The 14,422-nt window shown below is 41.9% G+C and overlaps 1 protein-coding gene across 1 annotated transcript in view; it reads right to left on the reverse strand.

Annotated features, from left to right (window-relative positions):
* Positions 1-9,840, reverse strand: part of LOC143925889 (uncharacterized) — a 168,150-nt gene extending 158,310 nt beyond the window's left edge. Inside the window, exons 1-3 of the mRNA XM_077450215.1 lie at positions 9,771-9,840; positions 4,263-4,313; positions 1,995-2,018 (exon numbers count right to left, since the gene is read on the reverse strand). Coding sequence (XP_077306341.1) covers positions 1,995-2,018; positions 4,263-4,313; positions 9,771-9,840 — 145 coding nt within the window. The remainder of the gene's footprint in view (positions 1-1,994; positions 2,019-4,262; positions 4,314-9,770) is intronic.
* Between the last annotated feature and the right edge of the window lie 4,582 nt (positions 9,841-14,422).

Genomic DNA, 14,422 nt, shown 5'->3' on the forward strand with positions numbered 1-14,422 from the left:
AAAGTGTTTAGGTTTGACCTCATATTATATGGTTTTGGTAAATGTAAAGGAAAGTTGTACAGGAAAATTGTATGAAATTGTATAGTGTGTAAGATGTATTCTATCTCAGCCAGTTCAAACCTGATCTAACCTTATGTCCTAACCATACAAATTGTTTTTCTCAAGTTATGCATTAAAAGAGAACTTTTCTTGCAATCATTCAATGTGCATGTTCTTCTGCGTATATACATTAAAGGGCATGTTTATTTAAATTTTTTTATTGCAACAGATAGCCTTTACTTTAACAATAGAAACAAAAGTAAAATGGTAAATGTTACTAACTGGAGCTTTACATGTGAAATGGGAACCCACTCTATCCAAAAAAAGGTTTTGGCTAGAGATATTATGCATATTGTATGTCATGATCAGACAGCCATTTCATTATGGGCACACACTTACAGAGAAAAAAGTGAGCAAATAAATTATTGCATTCAAATCAACATTGCCAGAAACCCGGGAGGTCACATTTTTCCCATCTAGCCAATGCTATTGGTTACTAGCAGAAAGGTATATGGAGAAAATTAGCCAGACTACACCATTCACCAATTATAAATCCATAGATTATAAATAAAAGCTGTTGCTGGCAAAAAAAAATGTAAAAATATCTGTAGAAAAGGACTACTGGTCAAAGCTCTCACCATTGGACTGTGGAATCAGAAATCGTTGAAACACTGTAAAAAACAATAGTATTTTATTAGAAGATGTGTTCCAATGCAAGTAAAACAATGAGATGTAAATTTTGGTGAATAATGGCATGAGACATAAAGCTAAAGGCCAAATGTATCACATAATGTCTTCACAGTAATAAAAGATATACCATTGCATCTTAAAATGCAAGAGACTGATTTAATAATCAGCAATGCATTACCACGTATGCCCTGTACACATGATCGGACATTCCGACGACAAAATCCGTTGGATTTTTTCTGACGGATTTTGGCCCAAACTTGTCTTGCATACACACGGTAGCACAAAGTTGTTGGAAAATCCGATCATTCAAAACAAGGTGAAGTACAACACGTATGATAGAACTATAAAGAGGCAAGTAGCCAATAGCTTTCATCTCGTAATTTATTCTGAGCATGCGTGGCACTTTGTGCATCAGAATTTTCTACCCACGATCGTAATTTAAACGATCGGATTTTGTTGTCGGAAAATTTTATATCAAGATCTCAAACTTTGTGGGTCGGAAATTCCGACGGAAAAAGTCAGATGGAGACCACACATGATCAGAATTTCCGACAACACAGTCCGGTCCAATTTCCGTTGGAAAGTCTGACAGCGTGTACAGGGCATTTTTCTGCACTTCTACAGTTTGCCTCTATCCATGTGACCAGTCCAAGACTCCGTTCTTTCTAAGTTACAGCCATGGTTGTGCGCTCACCCCTTCCACATGCAATAAAGGGTTAATAACCCTGCATGGAATGTGATGGTACCAAGGGACCACCCATAGGCCAGAGCTCTGGGGAGGAGAGAACACCACTGGGACCTGCCAGAATAGGCAATTGGGTAAGTAATAAAGGCTTTTCTCCACCCCCAAAAATACTAAGTGTTTAACCCTTGCAATGTGTGAGGACCCCACTGTGGGGCTAAAAAAACTGTATGAGAGATCAGGAACATAAGCTGTCAAAATCACATTGCCAGCATTCCTCCAATTACGGGACTCTCTCGGCAGCTTTAACCAGAGAGAAAACTCCATGAACAACTGCAGGCTTCACGTTGAGGCTCACATTTATAAATAGATGTGGTGTGCATAGCCTTGATTGTATAATGAATAGCAGATATTGATATTTGCTCTTTATTAAAAATCTGCCCCATTGTGTTGCCAATCAAAAGAGCTTCCTTCTATTATTTGCCAAGATGCCATGAAAACAATAAATGTCTATTAGCTGCAGTGAACAATCCCAAAAAAATGTTAACAATAAAATCGTAAGAAATACATTTATTTGACTTACATAGCCTATGGTTTGGACTTGAACCTGGGGAAAAAATAATTATGTTTTATAAGTCTGATACTATGCCAAACAGCAAATAATGTTGAGTGTTCAGGACGGTTATTAAAAGACGATTATCAGTTTTTTTTCTAATTATGCATTTAGCAGCCTCTTCTGTTGTCCAATACATTTAGTTTTTTTGGCTCCACTGTAGTGACAATCTACAATGGAGCGGTGGCTGTTATCATAGGTCTGCCCAGGGTTGCTGAGCTGAGGTTTTGATTACTTCCTCTGGTCTCTGGAAGACCTTTCCAGAACAGAGGGCTGGGAGATCATGCCCCAGCCAATCCCTGGAAGGAGATATCCAGAAGGTGGCTGATGAGGTGGTAAATATGCAGGAGACCTAAACAGATTGTTATGTTCCCTCAAGGGAGGGTTCCAGTCTCCTGGGGGGCTGGTGCCAGAGGGACAAGACATTGCAGTTTGAGCCTCAGCAGCTTCAGGGCTGAGGGCCAAGAAAAATTTGCCTGAAGATTACATTTGCTGGAGGACACTGCACTGACGTCTCAGATCTGGGATCTGTTTATCTCCCTAATTGAGGATCTACCTATGTATGCTGGGTGGCAGACAGCTCATGGGAAAATGTAAGTAAAGACCTTGCTGGGAACTGTTAGTTGTGCAAGTTCCAGAAGGGAACTAAGTGCCAAAAGATGATATATAGACGGGGGCTGTTCTTCGAAAGATTTAGATCTACTGTCCATTATTTGTTACCTCCAGGAAAAGCTGCTATTATAAGATTAGTAAGAAAATTGTTCACCAATTTTTGATATGCTGTGACCCTAAATCTCTCTCCTGTTAAAGTTCTTCAGGAATACATATTAAAAAGACATCCCCTGACTGAGCCTGAATTGCGTGTCTAAAGTGTGACTGGCAGTCTCTGTACTACTATGGGAGACCTGGGTACACTCTCAGCAGCCCCTTGGGGGTAAGAGCTACATATGCAACTACTAAGAGTATTCATAAACAGGGTCATTCTTGGAGTCGGTGGTGGTCCCTGATTGGAAAAAATTGTGCTAATTTTGTGTATGTGAAATGTCTCATGTAGGAAGATCATAAACAAGTTAACCAACAGTGGCCTTCAGAGGCTAATGATATCCCTGTAACAAGTTCCTGGAACAGCTTTTCTCAACCAGGTTTCCTCCAGAGGTTACTAGGGGTTCTTTGAGCAGTGAGCAAATTTCTGATTTTCAGATAAATAACCACTGATACCAATGATCTTTTTAGCTATCTGTAAGAGAAACAGAGTCTTTGTACACATCAATTATCTAGGAGGAACCTATCCACCTAACACCTGTCCATTGTGTACTGATAGAGACTTTGCCTGCACTGGAATTGATTCATGTAAAGATTCCCCTAAAAACAGTGTGGATGGCCAAATCTCTTGCTGCTGGCTATTGTATTCTGATCGGCATCATCTGCCACTGTCAGAATACCTGAACGGTGACTGCAGCGGATTTACTGCAATTACTATATTATTGCAGTAAATTGCAGTAAATTGCATTATATATATGTTTTCCATAGTTTTAGGTTCACCCAAAACTCAAATTTTGACCAATTCACAGGAATTGGAGTTGTATATGCCCATCTTTAGGTGTAATATTCTCATTCTCAGCTCGTAATAGGTTTGCTGCAGATCAGCCTGGCTTTCAATCTTTCACCTACTTATTCAAATGACGGTATTGTTTAATGACTGCATGAACACACACTGCTTACACAAACATTTATCCTTCAAGTAACTTTTCTAAGCTGTGTTACAATTAAAGTAAGCAACGTAAATATCACTTGGGTAGACTGACCATGTACGGTTTAACTAGAGAGATATAACATAACTTTTAAAAACTATTAACAGAACTATTAAAGAACAGAACTTGCCAAAAGTGATCTGTGAAACATCCAAATATTTTCTAATGCATTAGACACTCCAATCTGATCTGGCCAGATGGAGGGGAACGAATCCCCTTCTGTTTGTTTTTCCAGGTCAGAACGTATTGGAGGTAGGCAGATGTAAAAGAACACAAGTCCGTTCAGCCGGACCATAGAGGAGAATTAGGGGCCTGATCGGGTCTGTGATCGGGTCTGTGTAAAAAATGGACAGGCAGACCCAATCAGAACACTCGTTTGAAAGGGGAATTAATAAGTCAGTAACAAGGAATTAAAATTGCCCAGGAAATGTAGCCCTTAGAAGCATTCTCAATGATAATATTTTTTTTATAGTAGAATTAAACTTACCTGCTTTTAGATAATTGCTTGAAGCACCTGCAGCTATCTCATGAATTGCAGCTGGTGGAAGAAGGGAAAAAGTATGTTTTAACTATAATTCATGAAACTTTTAGTATCAACTCATAAATACTAAAAATGAGCTAGAACTAAAACCCTGTGTGCAGAATTCTATCATAATCAGTATATCAAAGCTGAACTCTGGGAAAGAGAAAAAAAACACCCTTGCAGAGGGGAACTTCAGCCTAGTGGCGCAGAGTTAAGATGAATTACTTAAGCTGTCCTTACAATAATCCATTTTTTTGTTCAACGAGTGGTTTAAACAACAATAAGGAAAAAAAAGAAAGCCTGGTCCCCCTATCTTCACATTTGATGTTAATGGGGGAATTACTTCCGCTGTGCCATTGTGTTCTGATGGGGGGGAAGACTTCCCTTCCATGAGAATGCAGTGATCAGTGCTGCCAGCTATAGCCGGTGGCACTGATAGTTTTGGAAAAGACCTGACAGGCTGGCTCTACAGAAATTGATCGGTAGAATGTCTTTTGTAAACCAGTCTGCCCATACATTGGTAGAAATTCGTCCGATCTCTACTGAACCATCTGAATTTCAATCCGTGTATGGTTAACTTTATCATATTCTTGGCTCCCTCAGGCTTCCTAAAACAATGTGACCAGTCCCCCGCAGCATCATCTCTAAGCAGTTTCGGGCAGTGGTTGTATGCTCACCTACTCAAGTAAAATGCAGTGTTAAAGCGGTAGTAAACCCGCAAATTATTATTATTTTTTTTTTTAAACCTGCAAAGCAAAAGTCATAATGAGCTAGTATGCACCGCGTTTCTTCCGGGTATCGCGGCTCCGGCGCTGTGAGTGGCCGGAGCCGCGATATCGTCACTCCCGCGCATGCGCGCGGGAGATTTCAGTCCGGCCGGACGAGCGCTGCCGGATTTTCACGGCGAGAACCCCCTTGTGCGCATGCGCCGCTGCAGTCAGTGGCGCATACCGAGGGGAATATCTCCTAAACCGTACAGGTTTAGGAGATATTTTTTTTACCTACAGGTAAGCCTTATTATAGGCTTTCCTGTAGGTAAAAGTTAAAAAATTGACCATACAACCACTTTAAAGTGGAAGTAAACCCATTGATTTAAACAGTTAAAAAAAAAGGCATGCCGGGAATGCTAACTGCACATTGGCTGTGTCTCAGCCAAACTATCAAACCCTCCAATGGCTGGTGTCATAGCCAATCACATGTGCAGCACCATAGCAGTTGAAGATTAAACAGAGGCAAAGATGGCAGCTTCCATGGCTGAAAACGATAGGGGAGTTAATTCCACTTTAATAACCCTGCACTGTATATGATGAAGCCGAGGGGACATCCACAGCCTGAAGTTTGAGGAGTGTGGGGCCTGCCAAACTGAGCTATAAGGTAAGTAGTACACTTTATCCATGCGCCGCTAGACTAAACAATAATTTAAATTAACTTTAAATTCTTGGAAGACTTATATTGTACTGTAATTCGTTTATTAAAAGTTTTTGTCTGGGCAAACAAAAACAAACATATTCATATCTGGAATAAATGCACATTTTCTCAAGTGTGTTTGCTTTAAAAGTACAGAAATCCATAGAGTTTTTAAATGTCTGACAATGTTGCCTCTGTTGAACTGAATTCCCAACTAGTGTTGTCAACTCTTGCTGAAATACAAAACACATCCCCCTCTTCTTACCTTCACAACATTTAGGCAAATGGTTCTGCCATCCAGCAGAGGGCAACACAAGCAGGGGTGACAACACTGCTTTGGATTTCAGTGCAGCACTGACAAAGTGTTGTCAGTTGACTACAGGACAAGCTAACTGGCTTTCTGATAACATCAATCCCTTTTCTACACTTTTTTTGCAGCATTTTTAACAATGGGAATTGTGCATGTATTGCAGAGGTGTGCCAAATATGTTTTTTTTTTATTTTGCATCGGCTTACACTTTAATAGCAAAATACATCTAATGTAAGATTTGCTTTCAGTTGCTTGAGGCAGACTGAAATAACATTGATTGGAAGGTCATTACATACTATGGGGTTGATTTGATAAAAGCAATTAGCCTGTCCACTTTGCAAGAGAGTTTTCCCTTAATTAAGTGAATGAGGCCAAGCTCGGCTGACTTGCATCATTCAATCATGTGCAAGAAAAAATATTGTTCTATTTTTTATTTTTCTTGCAGGTGATTGGGCATTCTTTGAATTTTCACTGCATTCACTAAGCTTAGGGAAAATTCCCTTGCAAACTGAACAGCCAAATTTCTTTTAGTAAATCAACCCCTATTTCTCTTTTTGGTATTTGTGTTGGGCTGTTGAATGTACACTCTGTTGGCTACGATTACCTTGGAATACATATAGAAAATATACATTGTAATATCTAGGTTATTGAAATAAAAATATTGAAACCACAATCCCGTTATCCAAAACGTTTCAAGGGTGACAAAAAACAAATTTCCAGTATTTCACAGATTATTTGACAATAAAAAATGTATATGAATAGAAATGTAGAGATGTTAGTATTGCAAATCCTTCCATTATTATAATAAATCAGTATGGTGTGAATCCAGGTCTGCATGAAGGAACGGGATGGCAGTGTGGTGTAGGATGTAGGTTATAGAGTGTAGGTTCTGCTCATCCAATAAATGGCGAAGCTTTGCCTTGTGTGTAGTAATGTCCTATTGTGTTTGTTGGGTTGTGTGACTTGTCTTCATGTTCCATTGGGTCTACTACATACCTGTACTGCCCAGCAAGATGCTGAAGCATAGGAGTAAGACGTTCATTGCAGGATCCGTGTAGCTTCCCCTATATCTTTGGATCTTTCTTCCAGTTCCCGATTATACCCTTTAATTGGCAGTCCTGCTGCTGCCCAGGTTTTGGTAAAACAGGTCATGCCAACCTCAAATGTTATATATAGTTTTGTGGCACCTCCCTCCCCAGAATTTGTTACGTTAACCTAACAGGATGTGTTCCTTATCAGTCTCCATCCTTAAGAAAAAAATGCCAAATGTAATGGTAAATGCATTAACTGATTATCTCAATTCCTTTACCAGCACCAGGATGCAGTAATTGCTCTAATGTGTATGCTCTAGGCCCCATATTTACTCTCAATTTAAAAGCATTTTTTCAACAAGTACCATGAAAGGTTTAAGACTATTGTTGGATCATTCTGAATTTCAGGTTGCAATCCCAGAGTAATTATTTATAAAAACTGATACAGAATAAGGCTTTTGTCTATAGCAGCCAAACAGGGGTTATGTTTCCTCATCAGCTTCAGTGTACAGTTTTTATCAAATGTGATGTTATGGTGCACAGAATTATGTACGATTGTGGTCTTTGATTATGTTAACAAAAATTGTATTGGATCATGATTAATGACAAACTTTAGTGTGCTCTCAATAATACCCAAACTAAAGTTGGCAAAACATTGAACCCTTGAGTACATTATCCAGTGATAGACTAGTGAGACCTCAGAGACACCTTTTTTTACTCCATAGTTTACTTTCTCCTCTTTACTTCTTTATCCTTTCAATTTTATATGTAGGGAACTGGTTTATTGTTCTCAGTTTGCTGTATTACTTATTACAAGTTTTCTGTAAATACTCTAAGGCATGTATAACATCTATATTGCTGATCATGTGCGTGATTTTTGAACACTTGCCTTTAACAACCTATCAATCTCAAGAATGTTATGGATGCTTATTTCTGTACATGGATAAGCAAAAATTCTTATTTCCATTGCAATACCCTGATCCCTGTCCATTTCAAATTGTCATTTGCCCCCCTATGTGAAGGAAATTATTTGCTCCTTTTTTTTTACTCTGTTCATGCACATTGGAGCTGATTGCCACCAGTTCGTTATGCTGTGTTGGACAGTGCTGCCCAATAGAATGCATACATTTGTGTAGCGCTGACATCATGGTTTATTGATGTGATTATACATGCTTTAATGTGAGGTATATGGACATTACTGTGGTTTCGCACTAGAACCATCTAGTGGCCAAATATGGGTAACGCACCTGTTTATCATTTATCTCAGAACAACCTAAAGACTTGTACAGGAAGTGACTGTTTGTTTTGGATTCTGAAGGTTGTCCTCGTTACCCAGGAGTCCGTGTGTGACCTACCCATGAACACTCTCTTATGCAGTGCATGCTGGGTAGGGGATATAAGGGACAGCAGCGGCCATTTTAGGTCTCTTGGGACCACGCTGCCTGCCTGTGCAGACCTGTGAGGAGATTTCCTGGGAGACAGCTGCAGACAGTCACCACGGATTGCAAACCTGCTTGTTTGCAAGGTGATTTGACAGAGCCTAAGAGCTGGTGATCAGATTGACGAGGCCCAGAGAAACTTATGGGAGTATCGGAGGACCAGATCCAGTCAGCGGAGTGACACAGAGCATCTGCCCAGCTGATACAGAAGCAAGCTACAGTTGCCGGATCAAAGTTATCACCCAGAACTCCGATCCAGTTGGTGAGCGGGTTACGGCCCACCGTTTGTAAATTTGCTGCACACAGTTAGACTCACTTACAGGCCTCGCTGAAACCTGTTGTTCCACAGAGGCGTAGCAGAGCAACTAACATTGAGCAGGCTTGAGGCCTACTTCACTTTAGTGCCCAAGCGTTGAGTATACGTTCTTGGAGTTATACCTGGAGTACCTTAAGCTAACTCTTACCTACCTTTTGGATTACAAATATCAGAGGAGTCATCTCTAGCTAGAAGATACGGGAGAGAGTACTTTAAGTGAGGCCTCACGTTTAACTTTAAAGTAGTGGGCGCTCCCAGGTTTAGATACATACTAATATATATATTTCATATTGTATTTGTCTGTTGATTTATATTGTACTGACATCCTACGTTGGGATAGCAGTGCAATCTCTGTAACAACCTGCTTTAATATACTTGCAGTAAAAATATTTCTGGTTAAGTGCCCAGTTGTGTGACGTGCTGTTTTTCCCCACCAGGTGGAGCCAGATGATCCTGAGGGTATTATACAGGTACTTTATATTGTTTTATATTGTACTATATTACATTGCACCACAGCTGTGCCAAGGGGATTGAGTCAAGTTAGTGGGGTTTCTTGGTAGAGTGCAGGCCCAATTCAAACCAGCAGCTCCTTCAGGGGTCAGTGCTACACGTGGGGGCTCGCGGTCCGGGATTTACAGTTACCTCGCAGGGCCTTGGAACAGAGGGTGAAGTATTTTTGAACTGCGCCATAAAGATCAGCGCCATTTTTGATTGACTTTCACTGAGGCGTGTAAGCGTGGGAGGAGCCTATACTAAAAGCCCGCAAAATTACACCGGAGCCAGAACCCAGTGGGAGGAGATATGCTGATCTTTTTCCGCAGGAGGCACTGCGTGACAGTGTGTTGTGGAAGGAGAAGAGGTGTGGTTGACTTCTTGGAGTGGAGAAAGAGCAAGTGTGCAGATGCCCAGTACAGTGATTACGGACAGGGGCATTCATTTGCTACTGCAGGGGTGGTTCATTCTGTGTACCATCGGGATGTAGAGGCCCTCGGAGTGTTGTGCGGGTGATGCGATGTGTTGGTCGCAAACTCTCAGCCATTCACCAGGTGTCGGAGGTGCAGCGAGTAAATGTTTAAAGTTGAACAGCCCACCGTGCAACCCCGGGCCTTCCAGTATGACTGGGCCATGGGTATCTCCACCGAGGAGTCCATTGTGTATGCCCCGACATCATCCTTCGGGGCTCGGATTGCCAGAAGAGATCCAGAGACTGTTACAGAGGTCACGGATGTGACCCCGCAGGAGAATGCTGCCGCTGCAGTGCCAGTTGCTCAAGTGAAGGAGCGGCTCAGCGACCCTCGCCGCCGCAGAGGCAGGCCTGCCTCCTCCACCCATAGACTGGATATCTGGGGGAAAGTGTTCAAGTGCCGACCACGGAGAGTTGCAAATACTGCTGCGGGAAGTTATTGCCCTGCTGGTGATTCATCGCCTGGTTCACCAACCGAGTCCGGTTCTGATGAGGGAGATTGTTGGTATTTTTAACCCAAACTGCCGTGAGTAAAGGTTTTAATTTTTTAAAAGCTTTTTAGCTTAGTTCCATCTGTTGCCTGTGCATAGACACTGCCTGATCATAACAGGATTGCTTAGGCCTCTTAGATTTTCACAAGCGGGTGGCAACAGATTATGGACTTGAATTCCCTTACGTGCCTAGGGAAGTCGTGGACCATGTGGAAGAGAATCGGAAGAAGTGGTATGCGGAGGATGTCTGGGACTACTTTAAGGTCCCAAAGCCACTGCGGAAGAAATCTTTCTCCCGGGAAATGTTTGACCGATTCCAGGGATGTCTGTTGCATTGGAGCTATGGTCGGCATATCTATTGTGATAAACTGGTGATCTGCAGACCGGACAGTGCTGTTTACTACATCACCACATATGATGTTCAAGAGGGTAGGGATGTCGTTTTGCCCGATCCATGGTTTTATTGGTGAACTGTTCCTGGAGTCAAGCCTTTGAATTTTTTCGCAAAAAGAACTTCCCTGTGTCTTCAGTTTTTGCGATATTTTTCTGCAAGTTACAGGACCTGTGGGTTAGAAAGGCAGGTGGTTGCTACGGGAAACTACATGTTAAGTTCTACAGGCTCTCAGCCCACAGCGTTCTGGTTTCTAAAAGACTTGCAGTTAAAGCGGCTCTGACCACTAGGTGGTGTGAGTCGGCAGGAAAGGAACAGCAGCAGCAAGAACTTTTCTTTTATAGCTGTTAGAAAATGTTAGGGAAAATAATTTTACGTGTCTTTGAAGAAGGAAATTCCATGAAGCAGCAGTGGAATTTCACTCTTTTAAACAAAATGTATAGTGTACAGTGTTGCCTTGAATGTTGTGTTTTTTCTTTTTCAGGATGCACCGAGATCAACTGTCAAGCTCATCGGAGATTGGGTGGGTTAGTCAGTTAGCTGGGTGGTACATGTACAACATTTGAAAGTGTTGTTGTGAAAACGTTAAATGCTTTAAATGTGTTTCCTTTCTTTCCCTTTCCCAACACCCATTTAAAAAACTCAGGCACCGCATAGGGTTTTTTTTTTATTTTTGTAAATAGGTTAGGATTTTTGCCCTGGTTGTTGCCTAGATGATGAGGAGATCGTCTAAATGACTGGGGAGGATGTGTAGCAGCGACACTTTTGACAAGGTGTCCGCTATGTACAAATTTCGTTTTTCCTCAGAACAGTAAAGGGGTTCTGAGGGTTGATTGTGCAGGTTTAACTTTGGCTTCAGTTTGGCTGGGCTGTCTTAGGGTTCTGCCTGGTCATGTGCACAGTTAGGTGCACATGACAGGACCAGAACCAGGCCTGGTTGGATGCTTTGAGTATCAGCATTCCCCGGAGCCAATCAGTGGGTGCATTTGGCCCCGTTGAGGAGTCTGGGGAAGGGTACTAAAGAGGTGGAAGTCACATGTTTTTCGTTCGTTAGGCCTCTGGGTGTGCTCTCTGCTTGGAGGGGTACCGCAGCTCATGTAAGGGATTGGGGGAGGACTCTTCGGTGGAGGGCCAACAAGCTGGCATTCCAAGAAGTGCCTGGTTGCTGGGTTGTCAAGGACACTTTTCCAGTACCGCCAAGGAGACAGAGAATGTTCTAGGTACTGAGGAAAGATTCCTGTTCACTTTCGGTTGCAAATTTATTAAAATGTATTCAAGCTCAGAGACTTTGCAAGTTCCGGATTAAGGTGCTGACTGCCATAATCTCTGGCTAGAGATTTGTTAAGCTTTGAAGTGCCCAGCTACGAGTGGCTACTCTCTGGGTTGCATTAGAGACTTTCTAATGATTAGCAGTTCAAGGTGCCTGAGTTTCTTCACCCTTGCCCTCTGTTCTCATACAAGACTGTGTTTGTTGGATGTTGCCCCTGCAAATAAAAACCTTTCTAAAGGACTTTTATGGTGTCCGCGTCCAAAGTCATTGGGTACTAACCCTGGGAACCCCTAGACATGGAAGAACAAGCCAAGCGGAGGTAACCAGTAAGCCCAAAAGTCAAGGCCACCCCATTGAGGGTTATGGCCACTACATTGGGATAAATATTCAGAAACAAAGAACACGAAGGAGAGATGGGTTTGCTTTAAGAGCACATCAAATAAGGGCATTAGCCAATGCATCCCATTGGGTAATACATTTAAAATAGCAAACAAAAGTCCTGGATGGCTTAACTCCAGTGTAAAAATGCATATAAAAGCAAAGGAGAAAGCCTTCAAAAAATACAAGGTTGAGGGATCATCATCAGTATTCAGACTTTATAAAGAATACAACAAGAAATGTAAGGGTGCAATAAGGATAGCTAAGATAGAACATGAAAGACACATAGCGGAGGAGAGCAAAAAAAATCCCCCAAAATTCTTTAAGTATATAAACAGTAAAAAAGGGAGGACAAACCATATTGGCCCCATAAAGAATGAGGAAGGACATCCGGTTACAAGGGATGTGGAGATGGCAAAGGTATTGAATTTATTCTTCTCCGTCTTCACAAGGGAATCGGGGGGCTTCAGTAACCAAAACTTTAGTGTTTATCCTCATGACACATCACAGGAAGCACCTCCATGGTTAACAGAGGACAGAATTACAATTAGACTTGGGAAACTTAACATTAATAAATCACCGGGACCAGATGGCTTGCACCCGAGGGTACTTAGGGAACTCAGTCAAGTAATTGCCAGACCCTTGTTCCTAATTTTTACTGACAGTCTATTGACTGGAATGGTACCAGCTGATTGGATAAAAGCCAATGTAGCATCAATATTTAGAAAGGGCCCAAAATACATCCCTGGGAATTACAGACCAGTTAGCCTAACATCAATAGTATGTAAACTCTTGGAGGGGATGATAAGGGAATATATCCACTCCCCAACCGGCGCACAATGATGTGCGTCGGCAGAATGGCACGGGCAGGCAAATTGGTGTACAGCTACGTCCATTTGTATTTGCCGCCCTGCTATTGCGTGCGTGCCAGTCGGGACCTCCGTGAGTCCGGACGCGGGTCCCGCGGACTTGGTCGCGCTGGGGATACCCACCATCATCTCACTGGGAGGCTGAACGGGAAGATGTCGATGTAAACAGTATCTCCCTGTTCTGCCTAGCAACAAGTGACACTGATCTCTGCTCCATGTGATTGGAGCAGAGATCAGTGTCACGAACACACAGCCCAGCCCCCCACAGTTAGTAACACACCCCTAGGACACACTTAACCCCTACACTGCCACCCCCTGGTTAACCCCTTCACTGCCAGTGTCATTTACATAGGAATTGGTGCATTTGTATAGCACTGATTGCTGTAGAAATGATAATGGTCCCAAAAATGTGTCAAAAATGTCCGATGTGTCCGCCATAATGTCGCAGTCACAATAAAAATCGCTGATCACCACCATTACTAGTAAAAAAAAAAATTATTAATAAAAATGCCATAAAACTATCCCCTATTTAGTAAACGCTATACATTTTGCGCAAACCAATCAATAATCGCTTATTGCGATTTTTTTTACCAAAAATATGTAGAAGAATATGTATCGGCCTAAACTGAGGAAAAACATTTTTTTTATATATTTTTGGGGGATATTTATTATAGCAAAAAGTAAAAAAGAATGCATTTTTTTCAAAATTGTTTTTGTTTATAGAGCAAAAAATAAAAACCGCAGGGGTGATCAAATACCACCAAAAGAAAGCTCTATTTGTGGCAAAAAAGGGACATCAATTTGGTTTGGGAGCCAAATCACACGACCGCGCAACAGTCAGTTAAAGCGACGCTGTGCCGAATTGCAAAAAGTGGTCTGGTCTTAAGCCAGCAAAATGGTCCTGTCTGAAAGTGGATATACAAGATTTTAGTAATGAGAACGTTATCATTAGCAGTAATCAGCATGGATTCGTGAAGAATCGTTCTTGCCAAACCAATCTATTAACCTTCTATGAGGAGGTGAGTTGCCATCAAGATAAAGGAAGGCCCGTAGATATAGTGTATCTGGACTTTGCAAAAGCATTTGACACAGTTCCCCATAAATGTTTACTGTACAAAATAAGGTCTGTTGGCATGTACCATAGGGTGAGTACATGGATTGAAAACTGGCTACAAGGGCGAGTTCAGAGGGTGGTGATATGGGGAGTACTTGGAATGGTCAGGGGCGAGTAGAGGGTCCCCCAGGGTTCTGTGCTGGG

This window comes from Lithobates pipiens, unplaced genomic scaffold (assembly GCF_037356315.1).
Source record: "Lithobates pipiens isolate NorthernLeopardFrog02 unplaced genomic scaffold, aLitPip1_a1.2 Scaffold_10, whole genome shotgun sequence".
Lineage (NCBI taxonomy): Eukaryota > Metazoa > Chordata > Amphibia > Anura > Ranidae > Lithobates > Lithobates pipiens.